At 39.9% G+C, this 24,184-nt stretch overlaps 1 protein-coding gene across 6 annotated transcripts; it reads left to right on the plus strand.

The window, feature by feature from the left end:
• Positions 1-596: 596 nt before the first annotated feature.
• Positions 597-23,334, plus strand: aclyb (ATP citrate lyase b). 6 transcript variants are annotated; one of them, XM_028566967.1, is made up of 30 exons: positions 597-775; positions 5,763-5,944; positions 6,547-6,669; positions 8,813-8,875; positions 9,332-9,522; positions 10,026-10,105; positions 10,453-10,583; positions 10,922-11,040; positions 12,075-12,211; positions 12,530-12,591; positions 13,216-13,333; positions 13,542-13,696; positions 14,374-14,467; positions 14,701-14,757; positions 15,637-15,666; positions 17,279-17,420; positions 17,858-18,026; positions 18,140-18,244; positions 18,410-18,606; positions 18,773-18,854; positions 18,960-19,070; positions 19,164-19,291; positions 19,380-19,473; positions 19,956-20,110; positions 20,218-20,368; positions 20,547-20,690; positions 20,907-21,020; positions 21,694-21,776; positions 22,015-22,091; positions 22,178-23,334. In XM_028566967.1, exons 2-30 carry the CDS (start codon positions 5,786-5,788, stop codon positions 22,270-22,272), a joined length of 3,366 nt encoding a protein of 1,121 aa, XP_028422768.1. In that variant the 5' UTR covers positions 597-775; positions 5,763-5,785; the 3' UTR covers positions 22,273-23,334. The 6 variants fall into 6 exon arrangements, with proteins under 6 accessions (XP_028422768.1, XP_028422769.1, XP_028422770.1 ...); XM_028566968.1 differs by having other exon boundaries at positions 14,374-14,455; XM_028566969.1 differs by lacking the exon at positions 14,701-14,757.
• Positions 23,335-24,184: the final 850 nt, after the last annotated feature.

Below are 24,184 nucleotides of genomic sequence, written 5' to 3' on the forward strand. Positions count from 1 at the left end.
AAAACACTTTTATGTCATCGTCAATCTCACCTACAGTAGCTGTTATCCAGCCATACTTGTCATGCACGTTCTGTCAATACAGCCCTTTCCCTACTTGTTCTACCTGTTTTAAAGGGGCACAGATAGTAGGTTGGACGCTTCTATTAATTGTTCTTTCACTGAACTATGTATCATTTTGTAAAACTTTTCACAGTATTATCGACATGCTTTTTTTTAATGCGAAAAATAAAGGCTCGTCTTTTACTGTAATGTTGGACTTATTTGAAATTTATTTGTGAAATACTCTGATTTTTTTTTTTTTTTTTTTTATTCACGTCATCGTATCATTAAAGCACACTTTCAGAAGGTACAATGATCATATGTAGTCCGTGTGAAATGGGGAACCCCAAATGAGCTACTAAAACCTTTTCGGATTGGGCCCTAAACACACATACAACAGAAAATATTCAAACACTTAAAAACTCAAATATGATCAAATATTTCCCCCAGATTCCATTAGTGAGTAATTAAGTACATTCATTACTCAAGTACTCATTTAAAGTTGTGGGTGTGACTGACATCACCGCGTGACCAAGTTTAAACCAATCAGGCGCCGGTATCGTCGTGCAATCGCTCGTCAGATTATGGTGCGACAGACAGGACGAGAGTGAAGGGGCAACTGGCATCAGCAGCAGACTCCTGTACAAGAACAAGTAACGTTAGTGACTTTTAGCTGTGTCGTTTTGACCGGGGAACGATTCCTGTACTTCGAGGAGGTGCTACTTTCATTGACAAGGTAACCATTTGCGCTGAGTTCTTTTTAAACGCCAACGTAGCTTCTCCTTAACGTTACCGGTTAACGTTAGCAAGCGACAGCAGTATGAGGCTAACGTTACAGCAGTTAGCCAGTCAGTCAGGTGTGAGATTGTCTGCTAAAACTGCCGTCACCCTGCCAGAGTCAGACAATATAACACTGTTTCCTACATCGTTTGCCTTAGCTGCTATTCTTTGAAACAGAGTTTAAATAGACTCATCAGTCGCCGGTGGAGAAAAACAGAGCTCATATTAATCACTAACGCAGGCTAAACCTTTATAGCATGTTCATGAAGCTTGTGTTTTCCTTTTTCTATATCACTCCGTAGGTTTGTCTACGCTTAGCTATTACATTTTTCTATCTTGTTTCCTTGCAAGGAACTTGTTCTTCCTTCACGCACGGCGAGCCAAGCGAAAGTTATCGAACTTGTTTGGCTAGCTAGTGAACAGTTTGTGAGTGGGTGTGGTAGCTGGTAAAAGAGCTTTATTCAGTTGTGTTGGCCTGACTCGCATGGTGTGGCACGGAAGTTTGCACGGGAAAAGTGATGCTGGAGTGCTGTCAGGCTCATCAAACAGCAGCTGTGTCTGAAGCAGTACCACCTTTCGGGCCCCTCTGATGCTGCCGCCTCCAAATCCAGTTTCCTCCATCTCTGGAGCCTTTACACTGTACAGTGACACATATTTCACGGCCAGATAGCTTTAAACAATGGACTGTACCCGTGGATTATGGCCGGCTAAATACTGGGACATCTGGCTCTGAAAGCATGACAGAATAGCATTGCTAAGCTAAATCCTAGCCAGACTCCCCCTGGCTAGATCATCACAGACATCATGCAGACTGTATTTCTGTGTTGAAGTGCAGCAGCTGATGCAGAAGCTGCTACCATAAAGCTGGTAATTCAGAAGCTGACATAAAACCACCATAAAATGTTATCAGCTGTACAAAGGCAAAGAAGATAGGATGCGTGCTTTTCAATGATCACTGCTTATCTGTTTGTAGTAAAGGTACTTCATGGACCTGTGTTTGGGCTTTTCCACACACTGCTTCATAAGATTTAACCTCAGGCACTTGGCTAAAGGAAATCTGTAAATGCATGGGTGTAAGTATCTGAATCAGCATGGGCAGGTCTGACAACATGCAGTGGTGTTAATAACCGTAATGTCAAGACAACAGTAGAACATGTGCTCATCTTATCCTTCACTTTCTCTCCTCAAATACACATAGTGTTCTATCCAGTGTACAATTCCAAAATATGTCAAATGGCAAGTCTTAATAGCTTTTTTTTTTTATGTGAAACTATCTATTTGGATGAAAATGTATAGTAGTAAGAGGGGATCTTATTGTCTGTCATTGTGGATCACATTTTGCTGTGGTCACTGGTTCAACTTAATTGCTACAGTGTGAACATGCCTCTGAATTTGGCCTCAGTGTCCTTTTTTGGCTTGATGTCTCTTATTTTTTGTCTGATCAACAGTTCAAACTCCAAAGATTTTCAATTTACACTGATATAAAACAGAAAATATTCACATTTGAGAAGCTGGAAGCAGAAGATTGGAAAATGACTGAAACAATTAGGCTAACCAATATTTTCACATTAATTTTTCTGGTCAATGACTAATCATTTCGGCTCTAGTTTTGTTTTTGTTCTGAGTACTAACTGGGATTTTGTCTTTTTCGGTTTCCCCCTTTATTTCTGATATCCTCATGTTAGACAAAGGCTAGTTTGTTAATTGAAGGAATTGGACTAATCACTTTGAATATTTACCTTCTCGATTATGAAAGTATGTGATTACATGACAGTTTGACATCATTAGTGAACTGACACCAATCTATAGCTCTGTTGGTAAACATTCAACAATACTGAGGAGGTACAGAAAAAAAATTCAGTGTGGATCTCAGGCTTTTTAGGATTGGAAGAAAGAGTAATTGAGCTGTCATCCATCACGTACAAGAACCTTAAAACTCAGCACAGTGTTGTAAATTTGTTGTAAATCAGTATGGAAACACATTATGACTCACCAGTGGTAAATTACAACTGAGAATCACCTGTGATAAATTGTCTGTGCCCATGTGACATGAATTAGCCAAAAAAGGACTTCTGTTTGACTGTTTTAAAAAGCCACCTGTTATTTCCTATTCCTTTGTCACAATGGTGAAGACAAATGAGCTGCCTGAGGACATCAGAAGGGCTATTATTAGTATACACAAGACCTGCAAAGGGTATAAGGCCATCTCCAAAGACCTTGGTATCCCTGCTTCAACAGTGCGTAATGTTATTAAGAAGTGTGCCAAGGATGGAACTGTCAGGAACCTCCCTGGACGTGGGGAGTAAGAGAAAAATTTATGAGAGAAGTCTTCGAAGGTTGGTGCAAATGGGGGGAAAAAACACCACGTCAAACATCCAAAGGCCAACCTGGAACAGTCTGGGGTCATGGTTTCAACAAGTACCATACACCGCACACTAAACCAAACAGGGCTTCATGGGTGAAGGCCAAGGAAGACCCCATTGCTGTGGAAAAGACATAAAAAGGAACGAGTGATCTTTGCCAAAGAGCGCCTGAAAAACCGCAGTTCTTCTGGGAAAATGTTCTGTAGACAGATGAAACAAAAATAGAGCTTTTTGGCAATGCACACAAACCGTTTGTTTACAAATGCCGCAATGAAGCCTACAAGGAAAAGACCACCCTACCAATAGTTAAGCATGGTGGAGGATACATAATTTATGCATTTATGCTCACTACTAACCAAGCATAAAGGAGCTATGATGAGTTGGTAAATTTAGGATTTATTATGCCTAAAGGATATTAGTTCATGCAGTTTTTAAGTTGAGCTCATTTTCAGCAGTTCTGGTGTATAAAATCATCTGTAGATCTTGGACCATAACTGTGTCTAGGTTAAAGGTCCCATGGCATCAAAATATCACTTTGAGGTTTTTTAACATTAATATTAAGGATGGCCCAAACGATTATTTTTTAAACGATTAATCTAGCGATTATTTTTACGATTAGTCGACTAATCTAACGATTCATTTTTCAATGAGCGATTATTTTCCCATTGCTCAATTAACAATTTACACAAAACAAATTTCAATAAGGTTAAAATCTCTATTTAATAAACTTGTTTAACACTGCACTGTTCAAGTAAAATAAATTTTTAGTGCAGCCTGAATCCAGATGTAGGCTATCAATCCAACCACAAAATAGGGGGAAATACAAACTTAAAGTAAACGGAGCAAGTGCAAAAACAGTAGTGTATGAAAGATTAACCTGTATTTGCTTTTTTAACAGTAGGTAAAATAATGAATAAGCTTTTGTTTAACATCCAAGCTCTTTTCCCTTTTTAATTTAACTTTAATTATTTGTATCTAAAGGCTGGTTAAGCACTGTAGGGAGGAAAAGTTGGACAGTTTTTTTGTCTCGTTCCAGTGATTGGTACATCTAGGTGATGGCGTCTGATAGGCGTTAGTGGATCTTAATCTTGTGGGTCGCCACCACTCGCCATAATCGTCTTTTCGTGCTGCTATCTTTGACTTGCTCACTGGACCATCGACCTGACAAAACACTGCATGTAGGCGGAGCATGAGGCAGAGGAGCTTGGCTAGTTTCAGAGCTAAGGCCGGGCTACAGATCGGGTGTCCCTAGAACCGGCGTATCTAACAGTAGTACCGTATTACATTAGTTCCGCATTACATTAATTAATTTGCATGCAGTTTGCAGTTTTATTTAGTGACGCGTTGACGCAAATTATTTGTGTTGATGCATTTATGTAATCAATGACGTCGACAAATCGTCCCAGTCCTAATTAATATGCGTTCCCCCAGCCTGCCTATGGTCCCCCAGTGGCTAGAAAAGGTGATAAGTGTAAACCGAGCCCTGGGTATCCTGCTCTGCCTTTGAGAAAATGAAAGCTCAGATGGGCCGATCTGGAATCTTGCTCCTTATGAGGTCAAAAGGAGCAAGGTTACCTCCCCTTTCTCTGCTTTGCCCGCCAAGAGAATTTGGCCCACCCATGAGAGAGAGAGACATCATGGCTTTCAAACAAGCAAAGTGGCAGTTGGTCAAGGCCAACCGGAGGCTCCACGCAGAGCTTTCTCCGTAGCATACAAGTGGCCTGATGGTTATACTGGTGCACTGGTGTGTGCATGTGTGATATGTGTGTGTCGATTCGCCGTGTGTGTGTGTGGGGAGCTAGTGAGCGAGGGAGAAGTGAGAGAGGGACGGCGATTATCTCCGCAGCAAGTAGCGACTCTAGAGTCATATATGTGAGAGAAACAAAGCGAGTAGCGACTCTAGAGTCATATATATGTGACCACGGTGGGAAATCTGGAGCAGTAAACGTTAACTATCTCTTTGATATCATGTTGTTTACGGAGACGGAGAACCAGGAAATGCGTCGGGGATATGTCAATGGGAAAGCAAGCTACTAAGCCACGCCCACGGCAGTTGCTATGACGACCAGCCACGCTGAGGCGATACTAAAATCTGCAATGGAAAACGGATGCACGTCGAGGCGGGTAGAGTCGAGTAGAGTCGAGTCGAGCCGAGCAGGTACCATGTAATGGAAAAACGCCATTAGGCTAGTCAGACTGGCTTTTTTTAAAGATTTTTTTTTGACAACTTAATAAAAATCAACACCCAAAATACACACACACACACACACATACACACATACACGGAGGGGGGGAGAGGTACAAGTATGCCCAATTCATCTTAACCCCAAGCCAAGGAAACCAAAAGATGTCCAGTAGCATGCATATCATTTAATCCAGTGTCCCACATAACATGTGGATGAGACTTCAGATTTTTTGACAGGCATGCAATAGCCCCCATCTTGGTTTAAAATCAGAATTAACTTGGCCTGTAGTTTCTAAGTGCTTAAAATGCACCTATGCTTAGTTTGTTTGTTCTGTCCATCAATACAATACAATGTTGTAACTCTAAAATTAACTGTTGACCTCCCTCTCCCAAAGGTCCTGTGCCATCCAGTGCTACCATGTCGGCGAAAGCCATCTCAGAGCAGACAGGAAAAGAGTTCTTGTATAAGTATATCTGCACTTCAGCGGCTGTGCAGAACCGCTTCCGCTATGCCAGTGTCACTGCTGAGACTGACTGGGACCGCCTCTCACAGGAGCATCCGTGGCTGCTGACAGAGGTGAAGCTACTGCGTCAGACTCAACACAACCTAAACAGCCTTCTTCTCAGCCTGTCGTAGTTTTAGATTGTTTCCTCTGCTGGCAAAATTTATATTTAAGTCATGAGGTTAATTATGTACTGTATGTCTCTGAAACGCTGTGTGCATGAGTTGCAGGACAGTATTTAATTACCATCACAGTGGCATGTGACTTTGTAGTTGGATGCATTGAGTGACTGTTATGATAGTGTGTGTACTTGTGGAAATGTTTTACGCTAGAGCGTTTAACTTTTATGATACTCAAAATTGTTTTAGTAGCATACTAGAAGATACCACATATCGAAGGCAGAGTTTGAACCAGGGTGAACGAATGGATAAAGAGTGCCATTAACATACAGCTGAAACAAGGATACCTTTGTGTGTGCGTGTACTTTTATTAAAATTTACTAGCAAGTAATATCTTCACACGGAGAGCGTGTCATATTATTTGTGGGAACATTTTGTGATACCAGTATCATATTTTAGCCTGGTATGAGTTTTGTTTGTCACATCAGTATTGTTGCAAATCTGTGGTCTATGTTTAATATGTGGCTGGTCTGTTTTTTCACTTGCTTCCCTTATAGCGGCTGGTGGTAAAGCCAGATCAACTAATCAAGCGGCGTGGGAAGCTCGGTCTGGTCGGCATCAACCTGGACCTGCAGGGTGTCCGAGAGTGGCTCAAAGACCGTCTCATGAGAGAGACCACTGTGAGTTGTCTGTCTTAGTGAGCGTTCAGACCAAAAGCAGCTGAGAATTACCCTTAAGACAATGAAATCCAGGAAGTCCAGCGGAAGTAACTGATCCAAGAGATTGAAGGTGTATCAGACAACAAAACGCAGCACAGTTGTTTATAATACTCAAGGGTGTGATTCTTCCGGATAAATCCGGCTTTTCCGACCTGAAAATGAGGCTCTAGTAAATCATGCAGTTGCCGCGTCATGGTAGGTGCGCCGTATATTTTCCTGCTTTTTTTTGTCCTTTGCCAATCACACCTACGAATACTAGATTCAAAAACCTATCCGATAATACTAGATAAATGATTTACATATCTGTTAGGTTATTGTTTGTTGTGATGATCGGCACGTAAAACAGTAGAACTATGCTGTTGCAAAGTAATCTACCAGAAAAATTTATTTGGATGTATTTCATTGGCTAATACTGACATGCGCTGCATTTTTTTCACACCGTTCTGAGCACTGATTTACTGGTCACTTAGCTGTCTTGTGATCCAGACAAAGGACAGAAGTCTGTCTTTTGTGAAGGGACAGCATTCTGTGTCCGTATCCCCATTCAAAATGACATTCTTTTAATTTGCTCAGAATCTGCTCAGATAAGTACCCGATACTTACTCTGCCAGTGTACCAGCTCACCAATAACTTACGGTTAATTTGTTCTCCATCTCTCTAGACTTTAAAACACATTCCTCATTTGTTTATTAATCTTTGTCATCTGTTTGAAATGCAACTTAATTATCCCCCATGAAGGGAATTTGGGATATAACAGCAGACAGCATTAATGGTATATGTGTAGGGTTTGGTACCGACCGGTATCAACCGGAACGAATTGCAAGGCAAATTTCGGTGCCAATTAAATGCCTTTTGCGCTGCTCTCTGATGCTCAAACAGATGTTGGAGGCAACAGAAGCATCGCTGCACGTGACACTAGTTATCACTTCACAGCAGGTAACGTTAGCCTACCGTTAGCTAGCAGCTGGATTAAACATAGTTAAAATGCTGACTGCAAAACGGTGTGACTGTAATTCACTGTAGAGGATTCAAACAGCTGCCATTGTCGGAAAAACAACACAAATTGTGCATTCGCTTGAAACTAGTAAGCCTTGTGGTGCATTCAAAGTTATTGTAAAATTCCCTCTTTTTTTTTTTCCCCATTTTTTTTTATTTTTTTTTATTTAAAGTATCGGTTCAGGCATCGTTTTTAAAAGTACCGTTTTTGGCACCGGAATCGGGGGAAAAACCCAAACGATACCCAACCCTATATATGTGATGTTATAAATACCACAAAGACAACTAATTTAAATGATCAAATTGCATTGCATTTTAGATATGTTTAGCAAAGGATCCCTGATCCTCAGTGTGATTGTTCAGACGAATTATGTCATAAATAAAGATAACATTGCAGTCTGACCAGTGTAGTAAATCACATGACTTCCACATTGACTTTTTTACAGCATCTGAAGAGAATGTAAGCTACAGTTCCTTTTCCGTTAGTCCCAGCCTATGGACCGGCTTGTAGAAGGTTGCTGTGTCCAGTGCCAGAGGCCATGGGCTTATGTTTAGATTTGCCAGGTCAGAGGTTAATGTTGGAGGGTGGTCTATTCTGGTCCACCAAACATGCTGTGCTGTACTTCAAACAGGCTGCCGCCAAACTTCCAGTACATACGAAAGGGAATATACGCATCAGCCATGTAATTAGTTGTTGCTTTTTTAATATAATTAATGATCACAAAAACATATTTATTATTTAATTTATTATACAAAATTATTATTTGTGTTTGGCAAGTAAACTCTTATTTTGTCTGGTATTCTGAATGTGGGGGGGAAGGGAAAAGTATTAAGAATTTTCTTTTTCATTTTGTTTTTAAATTTAATAATTGCAACATCTTTCCAAAAGTCAAGTAATTGTGATTTTTAATATTGACCAAAATAATCGTGATTATTTCTTTATTTTATTTTATTTTTTTCATGATCGAGCAGCCCTAATATAAACAGGGTGTGTAAAGATGGTGATAAGAATTAAACCTTGGAAGCAGAATGTAATTTGCAGACTCCACTTCCAAATCTATAACTAGGTTAGTCTAATGTGCTTTTGGTTTGTGTTTGTCTTGAATAGGTTGGAAAGACCAAGGGTGTGCTGAAGAACTTCCTCATTGAGCCATTTGTTCCACACCCACAGGTAATGTATGCTAGTTTTCTTAAGTCATTCCACATCCTGTTTGTTATGTTTGAAAGCCATGTTAAGTTTATTTGTGTAGCCCATTTAACCCAGGCTAACTAAAGAAATAAATAGTCAACCCATTCAGCAGGTCTTTGAAACCTCCAGGGCCAGGATACAAACAATATTGTTGTGTTTTGTATTTAGGTCAGTGTGCATGTGATTAATTGATTTCCTCACAGTTTTGTGAAGTGAACAAATGGAGGGTGAATAGTGTTGCATTATGTGTGTGAATTGTTTGAAAATTTGTGAATTGAGAAAAATGTGCCTTTTGTTAAAATAGAGAACTGTATGTTCTGGACATTCAAACAAGCTTGTCAGCCTTTTGTAAATAAGTGAAAATGCAAACTCTGCAATTCGCAAAATAAATCTGTAAATATGTGTTTTGTGTACCTTAACATCTACTGGTCCACCCAGGATGAGGAGTTTTATGTGTGTATTTATGCCACACGTGAGGGCGACCATGTGCTTTTCCACCACGAGGGAGGAGTGGAAGTGGGTGATGTGGACGCCAAGGCCCAGAGGCTGATGGTTGCAGTGGATGAGAAGCTGAGTGAGGACCAAATCACAGAGCAGCTCCTCCCACACGTTCCTGATGAAAAGAAAGAGTACGGACACATCCTTTTTTATTTGTTTTTATCCACACTGAAAGATCTACAGCAGTCAACTTAACTCAACTTCAGAGAGACTTTGATAAGAGGTGCCCTCCCTCATGTCTTTTAGGCTGTTATTGCTACAAATACACAGTAGAAACCTCTTTTTGCTGGATTTCATTTGTTGACGTTACCTATATTTGCGTGCCAGTGAATCAAAGAAGCTCTCTGTCTTTAGTGTACTTTGTTAGTCTTTTCCTGTTGTGTGACCTTGAGTAGTGTGTTTTTAGTTTTTCCCTTTTCCAAATACCCTCCCCTGTGTGCAGAGATCATGCTGATTTCTCTTTTATGCAGCATAACATTTCTGTTTGGGACTAGTTTCTCACAAGCTTAGAAGCAAAGTGTGATCTACACTTCTATTATTGTATGTGGTTTTCTAGTAAGATTTCATTACTTGTTGTCCTCTCTTGAATAGTGAGTTTAGTTGACTTGTTGTTGTTTTTTTTTCCTTCTTGAAGAGTCTTGGCCAATTTTATAGTTGGACTCTTTAACTTCTATGAGGACCTCTACTTCACCTACCTTGAGATCAACCCTATAGGTATGTTTTTATTAACTTGAAAGACCCATGCTCAACTGGGCATATTTATATTAATTTCTCCTTTTATGACTCTCAGAAGGGTTATTCTTTAGTCTGGGAAGGAAGATGGGAACTGTTCATCACTATAATGGCTCCATTTGTGCATTATTAATTCAATAGAATGAATTAAGTACTTTGAGGGGATTCATTATTAATTTATGGGAACAAGTTACTAATGTGTGCATATTTATGATCAAATTCAAATTAACAGTTTACTACGGTTACATTCTCTTCTGTAACATCTGTATCTGAGAAAAACATTTAAATGTCAAACGAATGGATAACACAACTTTTATTCTCTTAACAAGTCGTCACCAAAGATGGAGTGTACGTCCTCGACATGGCAGCCAAGATTGATGCCACAGCAGATTACATCTGCAAGGCTAAATGGGGTGATGTGGAGTTTCCACCACCCTTTGGCAGAGAAGCATATCCAGAGGTGAGTTCTGAAGCACGATAAAGCAGGTTTTTAATGTATGTGTGTATTAAGGTTTATTGGGTTATAATAATGCAGCATGTTTAAGTAAAAGGGTCTTTTACACAATTGAATCATGTACAAGTTCAATGTTTTGGAGGAGTAACTTTTGTTCTGCATCCCTAATGCATACCCCTTCATAGTAATTTAACAGTATTTATTTATTTATTTATTTTTTTTGGACTGACTAAGAACAATTATTATATAGTCTCAGCCCAACCTTTTGAAATGGCACCTTTTTAAACTTGATCTCAGTTTATGCATCCGTCCTTGGCCTTATTACAACAATTTGTCCATTGCAGGAGGCATACATAGCTGATCTGGATGCAAAGAGTGGTGCCAGTCTGAAGCTGACCCTGCTGAACCCAAATGGCAGGATCTGGACCATGGTGGCTGGAGGAGGGGCTTCAGTAGTCTACAGGTACTCCATTTGTTAACAAGGGTTTATACTAATAGCAAGCCTTTTTAGGTAACAGAAGCATTCAAAGTGTTTTTTTGGATGAAGGATATACTATATATTCAATATTGTGTGCCACTTGTGTTGCTCTTTGCCTTGAAATTTGAAATCTTGTTTCATGTTGACACAAAGGCTATGGAGTGGTGTTTTTTTTAGGTGTGGGTCCTTGTTTTGTTTGTCCTGTGCACACACACATGGAGACGTTTGTGTGTTCAGTTGACGCGATACATATTCCTGCCAATGGTTTCCCCTTATTCCACTGATTTATAGGTGGCAGTAACTTGCCAACAAAGCAAGTGAAGAGGAAGACTGCAAGCTAGTAAACATTGATATAAACCATTTTTTTAAGACTTAAAATACTTTCTTTAAAAAACAAAAATAGGCTTTGCGACTTTTGTTAGACTCTAGGATACGCATAATGTGTTTTGGTGAGAAACTGAATGTAAAGAAAACTACACAGGGCACAGTTGATTAAAACTAAAAACGCCAACTAGAATCAGGACACAGTACCTAACTGTCCTAGCCTAGAAATCTAGTCACACCCTAGCAGCAGCAAATTTATTTTGCAGCCAGGGGGGTCTAGGCACTCTCCGTTGACTTGCGAGCTGGAAAAACCAAACTCTGGTCAGGCCAATCACATTGTGTATAGAGTTGGTGGGCGGGTTTATGGCTGCTGCTGCTGGGAACAGCGGTCTTCTGGAAGACTTGGAGTTAAGCTTTTTTTGGAGAAAAGAACAAAAAACGGCACAGAAATCTTTCTTTAAAAAGTTTTGTCGACCGGATACGGCAAAAGTTTAATCTATCAACTAGCTTCTTCTTCCTTCTCCGTTGCTCTGCCTGGTTGTAGCACTATCCTATTGCGTGCAGAGGGAATTTGATAGACAACCGTTTATCCTGCCCCTCGGATTGAGTCCTGTCAATGGTGAGTTTCCAGACCCAACATCTTGATGTGGGTCTAGCTTGTCAGGCTATAACTGTCCACCATCCCTCTTCTTTAGCGACACTATCTGTGACCTGGGCGGTGTGGATGAACTGGCCAACTATGGCGAGTACTCTGGCGCTCCCAGTGAACAGCAGACTTACGACTACGCTAAAACCATCCTCTCTCTCATGACACGGGAGAAACATCCTCAAGGTAGGTACAGCCAACACTAAGGTGAACGTAGGGGGAGACACACACTTGTGGAAACCAATCTTGACTGTTTCAGTTCAATTAGACATTTCTTATAAACTTGACAGAGTTTGCCTGAAGCATGGAAGTTGGTGTTTGATCATTCCTCCGCAATGTGGACCTGCTCATTCGCCTTTAGTGTGTCCCAAGGCCCCTGTTCACTGTGTGCATGTTGCCAGCAATAGACTTCCTGGCTGTCACCAAACTATGTTACTGGGGTGTCACATTTCAGTCAATAACATATTCTGCACATATCAACACTCATCTCTCTGTATCCTGCAGGGAAAGTGTTGATCATCGGAGGAAGTATTGCCAACTTCACCAATGTGGCAGCCACATTCAAGGTAAAACACATTAACGTAATTATCTGAAACGTCAATCATTTTTAATAAAAAAAAAAAAAAAAAAAACTTCAACACCATTTTTCCCCCTGAAGATATTAAAGTACATTGTCCATGTTCCTTTGATTAATTCAGCACCATAAGCCATGAATAAAACACAACATCCTAAGCTTACTTATAGAAGACAACATTAAAGGTATATTTAGCAGCATTGTCGGTTGGTGTTGGCAGATACACCTCCACACACTTATAGTGGAGGATTGAGAGGGATTACATTTGTATAAGTCTATACATTGTTTTATTAGGGAAACGCTACTTAGTATGCCTTAAGTACTGCCCCTATGTTAAATACTGACGATGCTATCTTACATGGGACACTCGGTGGTTGTTGGTCTGAACACACTGAGACCAAATAATGACAAAATGTCACCTTATTTTGATGCACATACATATTAAGATTTTGCATCTTGCTTTCTAATATGGACATACAGTATACATGGTGTTAATTAAACCAACACTGGCATTCCTGTCTCTAAGCAGCTCTTACTGGCTGACTTACCCATGCAGATATTTAAAGAATTCATGGTTTTTGAACCACATAGCTGACTTGCCTGTCTCCCTTCCCAGGGCATTGTCAGGGCCATCAAAGATTACCAAGGTCCTCTGAAGGAGCACGAGGTCACCATCTTTGTTCGACGTGGCGGGCCCAACTACCAGGAGGGGCTGAGGGTCATGGGGGAAGTAGGTGAGTGAGATGAAGGAGTAAATGCCCAGTCTGAGAATTGGATGACTGTATTATATAATTTGTTCAATGGGAAAAAAATTGGTGTCAAACTATTTTCAGGTGATTTTATTGGACTACACATGACCCTTAAAGATGGATAATAATGTTTTTAATGCATGTCAAATTATTAGCAAGTATTTTAAATTGAGTTGTTTAACTCTTTCTGCAGGGAAGACCACAGGTATTCCCATCCATGTGTTTGGTACTGAGACCCATATGACGGCCATTGTTGGAATGGCTCTGGGCCACCGGCCAATCCCTAACCAGCCTCCAATGGACGCACATACGGCGAACTTCCTCCTCAATGCCAGCAGCAGTGCAATGGTATTTTCGTTCAGTCACACACTAAGGGGATATTAAGATAGTCTGCAGGTCTTCTGCTTCTATTTTAAACACATTTCAGATGTCCTATTGTTTGAGACAGGCACCACATTTTCATGTGCTAATTGTCCGCTGAGTTAGATAGACATTTAAATTGTGAACTAGTACTTCTTTACGGTTTGTGAGAGTTAAAGAAAATTATTACTGCTGAATAATTAATTTTCTAAGATGCATTAACATTAGAGATTGAACATGCATGACTGTATTGTATCACAGGTAAGTGAATGCCTTTAAACTTGCAATACCTCTTGCTACATGTGAACAAAAACTGCATATACTTGCAAACACTATTTTAGCTTTGAAAGGTTTGGATTTTGGAACTTGTTTTGATTAACTCTATTGTATAGCATTACATGTTTCTTTGTATATAGTCTGTGTGCTTTTTAGTCTTTTTTTTTATTATTTATTAATTGTGGTCCTTGATATTCTTTGAAACAATGCATAAATGTCGAGGCTATGTTTTACTGGTGATAAGCTCAAATGTGGCAAGACGTGTATAGTAAAAATTTGAAAATATTATTTATCAGAGGGAAATTGTTAGTTTACTGCTAACAATGCTCATTGGAAGCTTCTGTATAGCTTTAAATAACATATTTGTTTCTCTCTACATTCTGTACCAGACTCCCGCTACAACAAGGACAGCTTCATTCTCTGAATCAAGGAAATCTAACGATGTCACCCCAGCCAAAAAGTCTAAAGCAGGTCTTCCAGCAGATAACTAACATAGTAGCACTCACCTCTCTAGTGCGTCTTATCAGCAAGACTCCATATGTACTTATACACTTCTGCTTTTTCATTTCACTTATCCTTGCATCCTGTATTTCTCCTCCCCCAAATGCTGCTATTCTGCATTTTAATATTCTTTCTATTTTTCCCTTCCTCCTCTTATTGTTTTGCTGCACAAACTGTCCACTCACCCCTTATTTTTTCATGCTCGTTTCTCTAAGACTCTCTTCATTCTATACTGTGGCCTCTGAAGAATGTGGTCACAGGCAATTGGAAAGGTAAGTGATAGGTGTGCCATGCCCACACTGCTCTCGGCTGCTCACCCACTCCACACTGATCTGGCCTTACCCTTCACCCTCCCAATTTAGAAGTGCGAGTGTGCGTGCATGCTCATTTAACTATATTCGTGGGGTACAAAAACCGGGAGTCCAGTATACTTGTGGGGTCCAGACAGCTTTGTGGGGCCAAAATAATGGACTCCACAAGTTTAAAGGGCTGTTTGAGGGTTAAGACTTGGTTGTAGAATTAGGTTAGGCATTTAGTTGTGATGGTTAAGGTTAGGGTAAGGGGCTAGGGAATGCATTATGTCAATGACGGGTCCCCATAAAGATAGTGAAACGCACTGTGTGTGTGTCGCTTACACGTTTGCATCACCTCAGTGGTCCAGTGGGGACATTGTATTCTTTAGCAATAAGAGTTTTGTATTTTTTTTTCATCCTTGGAATAAATAAAAACTGTACAAAGAGTTGTAGATAATCCACAAATTTAGCATATCTGTTTTCTAATGCTAAGACTCATAAATACTAGGATCTTTAGAAAAGAATTGTCATCTTTTAGACAGAGTAGTGTGTTGTTTGTAGGGCAAATTTTATTGTAGTATTAGAACATTCAGCACAGGCTATGTGGATTGAAATTTAGATTGTGGCGAGACCATACTTTTTAGATTGCTTTTCACAGTAAAGGCATTCTCTGTAGCAGCTGAGATGTGCATGGTCTTTCCACTGGTGTGCTTTTTATGAAGTGTTTTTAGAGTTGACACGCAGTTTACAGAATGCACTGAAGTCTGTTCAATAAATAAGATAAAGTTACACTCATGGTTTTCTCTTTTTCTGTGCTCACTATGTCGTATTTTGTGTTCCCGTCCCGTGGGGTCACAGAAGCGCAAGCTTCTTCAGGCTGCAGCGGAGGTATGGAAGGGTGTGAAAAACCTGTCCTCCTGCCCTCTCCACCCTCTGTCCACTTCCCCCTGCCTTCCCATTTTTGTCTGTCCTTCTTTTTGCACATTTTTATAGTGGCTTACTCACTTTAAGGGGTGCTGTTTTGTGTCTTTGAACTTAAACGTCAAAGACCATTCCCATCCAAAATGACATTGGTTAATCATCTGGTACGGTATATGTTGTGAAAATAAACCAGGACAGACATTTTTTTAATATTATAAAAAATTTATTGTAGGGGTATCAATCATTTCAACATTGCTTTCCCTTTAAGACCAGCTTCATCCTAAAACCAGGGTATCTGCAGGTCTTGAAAAGTCTAAAGAATCCTACTGGTTTTCCATATTAGTGTCATAATTTGACCGGTATGATAGTCTCACAGGTATTAAATTAAAATCTCTATCGTGAACCCTGCAGAAATCCTGTAAAACATTACTCGTCACTCTACAGCCCTCTGTGAAGTAAGTAAAGGCAGTAATAGTGTTGGACAATTGACAGTTCTGTGCACAACCTCTTTGGATCAGATCATAGAACCACAGAAGGCAGTCAGTCTGGACAGAGAGGAGAGACTTGGGAGGACTGGAACAAATGTGTGGCAAGATGGTGATTAACTTAACAAATGCTTCAAACCATATTGTACACTAACATGACATTCTGCATTTTAAGTGGAATACGTGACATAGAATCTGATCTTTTTCTTGCTCTACTGCTAGGTTGCTTTGTTGTCTGAACCTTGCCTTGCATTTTATTTATTGAATTACTAGTAGAAGCTTTGTCAAGGCTTATGTGGTATTCCTGCTTGGTAATGGGCTAGTAGGGTTTCTAGGAGCACTTTACAAACATACAGTAGAAAAAGCTTATTGCATTAAAAAAGGGTAAAGTAAAATTACTATTGGAATGCAATATTAAATGCATTGACAAAAGGGAAATGTCTTGTATTGTATTATGTGGTCAGAAAAACACTGTAAAAATACATTGGCCCTTGATGGTCAAACCAAGTTGCCAGTTGTCTATCTGAGACAATGCAACTGCACAGGCCTTGTGCAGAACCTAGAGTTGTTAGTGTCATGTGAGAACGGAAAGAGTTTTTAATCTAACTTCAAACAATATGTCCCCAATTCCAAATCTTCTACCACACAACCAGTGGTTCCATTTTAAAACACCAAATGTATCCTTTTTAACTGTGAGGTGAACATAAAAATGGACTTTCAGAGTAACTTGGTTACACTTAAAAATGTGTGTAATTATATTAGGTTAAATACAATAGCAACACTAAAACCAGACATTTGGTTCCCAGATTATAAAGCATCGGTAAAAACCCCTGCCATATGCTTAATGCAGGCAAACTGCTTCAACAAAGAGAAAGATGACTTTCCTTTTGAAGCTGTGTTTGCAGTGGTGAAAAGTTATTTTCTCTACCTCCTGTATCTCTTTCCTCAGAGTGAGTTCTATCTGTACTCTGCTTGTTGCCATCCCCATTCCTGCTATTTTCCTGAGCCTGACCCTCGTCTCTTGCCTGTGATATGTGTATTTCTGCTTCCAGCTGTGACTTGACTCGACTCTCTCTGCCTTCTTGTTCATTTAGCCAAAGCCACCACACTCTTCAGAAAACAAACCAAGACCATTGTCTGGGGCATGCAGACACGTGCCGTGCAGGGCATGCTGGACTTCGACTATGTATGCTCTCGGGACGAACCCTCTGTGGCAGCCATGGTCTACCCCTTCACGTAGGTTCCTCAAGATCTCAAGTTTGTCTGAAATGAGTTAAATTCACTTGATATTCACTGATTAAGGACATCTCTCCAGTATTACGATAGTTCTTAAGCAACTAATAACTTCTAGTTGTGACATTTGTATCCTCATTACTTGCTTTAACTTGTCAAGACTCCATATCTTTTATCATATTTTGTCATTTTTCATCCTGATTTTAATAAAATAAAAAAACCCTAACTAACTTGGTAACCTGTACTCAGCTCAACTTTCCTACTTTTAGTAGGAAACCAAACCTAAGAACTTTATTATCCTACTCGCACCTTTTTTTTGTCGGGAAGTGGTGACAGTAGTTTTCCAAATTTGTAAATCAGACTGCTCTTGAGTTGGTTCAAATACAATTTTAGTTTTTTTATTATTATTTTCTTCTACCTTACATTTCTGTATTGCACAGGGGGGATCATAAGCAGAAGTTCTACTGGGGCCACAAGGAGATCCTGGTGCCAGTCTATAAGAACATGGCCGATGCCATGAAGAAGCACACTGAGGTGGACGTCTTGATCAGCTTTGCTTCACTGCGCTCAGCCTTCGACAGCACTATGGAGGCCATGCAGTACCCACAGGTAGAAAGACATACTGTAAAATATGTTAACATATAAGCCCATACAACACTGCATAAAAATGTGAGATTCAGCCAGACATGAAAGTCTGCTTTCTTATCCGATTGTGTTTTCAGATCCACACTATCGCAATCATAGCTGAGGGCATTCCTGAAGCTCAGACAAGGAAGATAATTAAAGTGGCTGATGAGAAAGGTGTCACTATCATCGGCCCCGCTACGGTATGCAGTCATTTCTTACCAACAGAGACCATTTATTTAAAAAAATTAAATAAAAGAGAGCGACAGTGTATATGTGTTTAATCAACAATGTATGTAAGCAGAAAATGATCAATTTCAACCGGCACACATAAGTTAATTTGATACCCATTTCTTTCTGTCTCCCAGGTAGGTGGCATCAAGCCTGGCTGTTTTAAGATCGGTAACACAGGTGGCATGCTGGACAACATCCTGGCTTCGAAACTTTATCGTCCTGGCAGCGTGGCATATGTGTCGCGCTCTGGGGGCATGTCCAACGAGCTGAACAACATCATTTCCCGTACCACAGATGGCGTCTGTGAAGGTGTGGCCATCGGAGGCGACAGGTACAAGAACTTATTTGCAAATTTATTTGCTTAGCAGTGAGAAACGTTGTCCTTTTTAAAGCCTGTTGTGAAACTGTTGGTTTTAGTATTACTTTTCCCTGCTCCACAGAAACGCGTTGTCGTCTGAAAGACTCTTGAAATCATTGTTTTTCTCCTCTTTGTCCAGATATCCAGGCTCCACCTTCATGGACCACGTCCTTCGTTACCAGGACACTCCAGGGGTTAAGATGATAATAGTGCTGGGAGAGGTGGGAGTAGCTCCACGGATGTTTATATTTTCACATTAACGTGACAACAACACATCGTTTTTTTTAATTTATGCCATATGCTTCTCTTTCACTCTGTCAACCTAGATTGGAGGCACAGAGGAGTACAAGATCTGCCAAGGAATCAAAGAGGGCAGGATAACCAAGCCTGTGGTGTGCTGGTGTATTGGAACCTGCGCCACCATGTTCACTTCAGAGGTTTGGTTGCTATGTTGAAATAACTTGCTTTGGATTTTGTTGTTGTATCTTACACAGAGTTTTTGATCTCAACCTGTCATACTGTATTTTCAGGTTCAGTTTGGCCATGCAGGGGCCTGTGCCAACCAGGATTCAGAGACCGCAGTAGCCAAGAATCAGGCTCTGAGGGACGCTGGCGCTTATGTACCAAAGAGCTTTGATGAGCTGGGGGATGTCATTAAGTGAGAAATTCATCACATAGTCATGCCAGAGTTTGTCATTGAAATGTTTAGGGTTTTTCACTGATACTGTGAATATATGGTGAAACAGGACCGTTTATGATGAACTGGTGGCCAATGGTACCATCATTCCTGCCAACGAGGTGCCTCCCCCAACAGTGCCTATGGATTACTCTTGGGCCAGGGTAAGAAACTTCATCATTACTCCTTCGTAAACCTCAACAGTATCTGTCTTAGCCGCTGAAGAATCAAATAGTTAAGTCTTGTATAGTAACAATTTAGGGCTTATGATTTTCATGGAAATGCATTGTTTATTTTTATTATTAAAACTAGCGACCGACAGATACATTTTTTTTTTTTTAAGGCCACTAACTATTTACGTGTATTGGCTAATATTCATTTTTTAAGCATACACATGACGTACACTTGTTTTATTTTTTTTAAAGAATTGTGATCGAGGTATTTACGTCTTCTCTGGTGGAGAGAATATGTAATGGTGCCATGGTTTCTATTACCTCTAACATATCGGTGGCATTTCACTTAACTGTTACTTATCAGCTGGCAAATACCTGATACTGATCTCTCCTTCACACTGTAGAAACATTTTCACACTGTGTTTATTACCTGTGTGTTAAATCGGTTTTACTTTCCACTGGATTTCCTCCAGGAGTTGGGCCTGATCCGTAAGCCAGCCTCATTCATGACTAGCATCTGTGACGAGCGAGGCCAGGAGCTCATCTACGCTGGCATGCCCATCACCGAGGTCTTCAAAGAGGAGATGGGTTTAGGAGGAGTGCTGGGCTTGCTTTGGTTCCAACGCAGGTTGGTATGACGACTAGACAACAACTGGTGTTAATCGGTTACTGAGACAAGAAAGTGTTATACAAATATATTTTCAGTGGAATAAGCTGTGCTGTGTTTCTGTCTAGGTTGCCGCGCTATGCTTGCCAGTTCATTGAGATGTGCCTGATGGTGACTGCTGATCATGGGCCAGCCGTCTCTGGTGCACACAACACCATTGTCTGTGCTCGTGCTGGCAAGGACCTTATCTCAAGCCTCACCTCCGGCCTGCTTACTATCGTCAGTACTGCTCACACACAAACTTAACGTACATACGCTGTGCCACCATCTTTAACCAGAAAAAAGGACAGAAATTATGAAAATGCTCACTTCTCTATCTATCTGCTGTCTTTTACTGCTTGGACCACATGGTTAAAACTGTTTTTCTACTGAATCATGGTTTATTCATAAATTCCAGGGGGACCGTTTTGGAGGTGCTCTGGATGCAGCTGCAAAGCAGTTCAGCAAGGCATTTGATAGTGGCATGCTGCCCATGGAGTTTGTCAACAAGATGAAGAAGGACGGCAAGCTGATCATGGGCATTGGCCACAGAGTCAAATCAGTAGGCAGCACTCAGTTTTTACACTACCTCAAGTTGCATTATCAAGATCCATAAATGATGTGGCATTTTTAGATTATAGTAGACAATTGCTAAAATCATACATCTGAATAATTCTTCTTTGGATTATAATTAAAACAAATGGATACCTTACAGTTAACAGCTTTAATTACAAGAAACAAGACACAAAGCCGTAACACAGTTTGTCTCTGTTTTCAGATCAACAACCCAGACATGCGGGTGCAGATTCTGAAGGACTTTGTTAAGCAGCATTTCCCCTCCACCCAGCTCCTCGACTACGCACTAGATGTAGAGAAGATCACTACCTCCAAGGTACTTGTCCCAGGACTCTTCCTATGTGTTGCATGGGGAGTACCAACTCCTGCCCTCCGGGAGGCGCTATAGGGTCCCAGACTGCAGAAAGAACAAATATAAACACTCATTTGTTCCTCTGTCAATATCTCTGCTGAATCAACACACAAAAGCAAAGAAGTGATAGTTTCTCCCCCCCCTATTTTTACTTTTATCTATTTTTACCTTTATCTATATATTTATGGCTATTTAAGACTACTCTCGCAGGGCAGGGCCCCCCTCATATCAATTATCCATGTTTTATTGATGCCTCTGTTTTTATCTTTTTCGGTTGTTGTGTGGTGATTGTTGGAGCTTGTATTGCAAGACAAATTTCCGTGTATATGGACAATAAAGATCTATCTATCTATCTATTCATTAATTAATTAGCAGGAGTGAAGCACAACAAGTGACAACTCAATCAATTCTCAATAAAACCAATAAAATCAAATGGTCATGAGGGATAGGTCTGTCACAAAAGCCAGCATCAGGACAATTAAATAAGTAAAGGATACTGCATAGTGTCCAAATCTTCCAATGAGAACATTTTACTGTCAAACACGCAACATTTCAATGTGACATCTTTGGACCTTTGGGCAAGTTGGTTGGCTTACTGATAATCCTCTGACATTTAGTTTTCCTTTCTTATTTTCAGAAACCCAACCTGATCCTCAATGTAGACGGTTTTATTGGTGTTGCCTTTGTAGACCTGCTTAGGACGTGTGGGGGCTTCACAAGGTAAGAATCAAACTCCAAGATATGTTTCATATTATAACTGTTTTACTATATTGTCATTCATTAGCTGTAAATACACCACCTTCCACGTATGAGTGCACAGGAGGAGTTAAAGTAGTTGACAAATGAAGACTTATGTGCTTACGACTTATATTACAGTGTGGTATAATAGCAAGCATACTGTTGATAGCAAGCACACTGTTCAGTATTGTTTCTCACATGAATGTTGAACTGGTTCCAGAGACGAGGCTGACGAGTTTGTGGAGATTGGTGCACTAAATGGGATCTTTGTCCTTGGCCGCAGTATGGGCTTTATTGGTGAGTCCCATTCAGAGAGAGCCATGACACTAAGATTCAAAGTATTATTAAAGCAAGACCTCTAACTAGTGTCTGTCTTGCATTAGGACATTACCTGGACCAGAAGAGGCTGAAACAGGGTTTGTACCGCCACCCCTGGGATGACATCTCCTATGTGCTTCCTGAACATATGTCCATGTGATCTCCACATTACAGAATGGGACGCACTTTCAGATGCGACTGCCCAAATAGGTCAGGCAGCATTACGCATCTCACTCACTCTATATGTACTCTCCGGTTATGACAACAGCGGCAGGGTGATTCTGGAAAATGGAAGTAGGGATCTGGGTAGAAGTTTTCAATCTTGTTTTTACGGAGAAAAAGGGGAAGTACATTTTTTGATTTTCTTACTAATTATTTTAAGTCTGAGTTACTTAATTCAGTTTTGACCACAGACCCAAACCAATACAAACTTTAGCAGTTGCAGAAGCACAAAATTAATTAGTACTTAAAAAAAGGGCAGGATTCAAAGCACATTTTAAAAACTGACTCTTGCATTAAGGAGTCCGATTAGGTAATCTGCAGTAACCGCTGCTGATGTAAAAATTTGTTCAAGCTCAATCTTCTTTTTTTTCTTTTATTCTACTTGCAAAAATGTATAAAAATTGATTTTTTTTTTTTAATCAGCATTTGCCTATTTTAGGCCATAAAGTGTGCTCAATTATGCTATGTCTCTGAGTATTGCACATTAGTGACACTAGCAAATGTCAGTTTTAAATTCCAAGTTTCAATCCCACTAAAAAAAGACCATTGTCATCACAAGATAAACCAAAGTTATTTATAGGAATTTGTTGTCTTTGTTAAAAGTTTAAAAAAATAAAACCGGTCCAGTGGTTGATATTACAGAGTTTATCTAGATCTTATGTTTTGAAAATGGAGGCATTGTAATGGGATAAAGGAATTAAACTAATTTAGGTGTCACTTCACTATTGCCTTTCCTAGAACAACCCTGGTTGTAAACAAGTCTTTCACACCCAGTATGAATGGAACTACTTCTGTTGCTATTCTGTATTACAGTTTCAAAAACAGGAAAATGTAGGGGACAAAAGGGGACAAACAAAATGCTTCATGAATGAGCCCTTTGAATCTTTTGAAAGCATCTTTTGGTGAGGGACCATGAAAGCACTTTGCTTTACTTGGGGAAATTATTGATCATAATACGGCTCTGTAAAATAATTGTCACAAACTATCACTAAAGATTTGACACAAACTCAAAACGCTTTGTAACCGCCCACTGTAAGGCCTGCTGTTTCATCTTTGTTTTCCTGTTTTTATTTAACTGTGAAAAAAATGCTTTGTTTTTTGTAAAATGCTGTCATAGTAGTAAAATAATAATAAAGAACGTATTGTTTAACTTTTCATTTTGGCTGAAGTGTGTAATGTCTAAATCTGTTCTAGGTGAAGAAGTGTGAGCTTTGAACAGAGGTGATTAAGCCTGAAACTATAGCTGCATCTCATCTCCTCTGTCCTCTGCTGAACCGGAAGTTGTTTTGTCCCTCCTTGGTGAAGTCTCAAAGCTCTTATTTCTGTCCCGAGGGGGCGAGCATCATCGAGGAGCTATAGGCAAGGACACAACCTGTCTGTGATAGCCACTATCTACCATAGTGCAACCCCCCATTCCATTAACGTGAACATTTTTTTTTTCTCAAATGCCCTTTTGTGAAATTATTTTTAGGTTAGTTCAATCTTGATCTTCAGTCAGAAAATAATTGCTAATGAACTGTCTGGGTCTATGATTCAAGAGTCATCACCCAGATTAAATGCACATAGGAATAGGGACTGTTTTAATTCAAGATTAAAAATACAGTAGAGGCTTAAAACTCCCTAAAATAAATAGTAATGTTATAAATATGGCTTACACTGGCAAGACTCATAAGGTTTATTGAAAGTATAGTTTCTCATATATAGGTATTTGCAACACTTTTTATACTGCAATAACAATGTAATAAGGTGTGTGTTGCATAAATACCAACTTTGTAGCATCCTATATCAAAATAAAATTGTGAAAAAAGGTTAGGGGCGTTTGCCAGAGGTGACTTATCAAACTATAATAA

Source organism: Perca flavescens, chromosome 21, assembly GCF_004354835.1.
Source record: "Perca flavescens isolate YP-PL-M2 chromosome 21, PFLA_1.0, whole genome shotgun sequence".
NCBI classification, from domain to species: domain Eukaryota; kingdom Metazoa; phylum Chordata; class Actinopteri; order Perciformes; family Percidae; genus Perca; species Perca flavescens.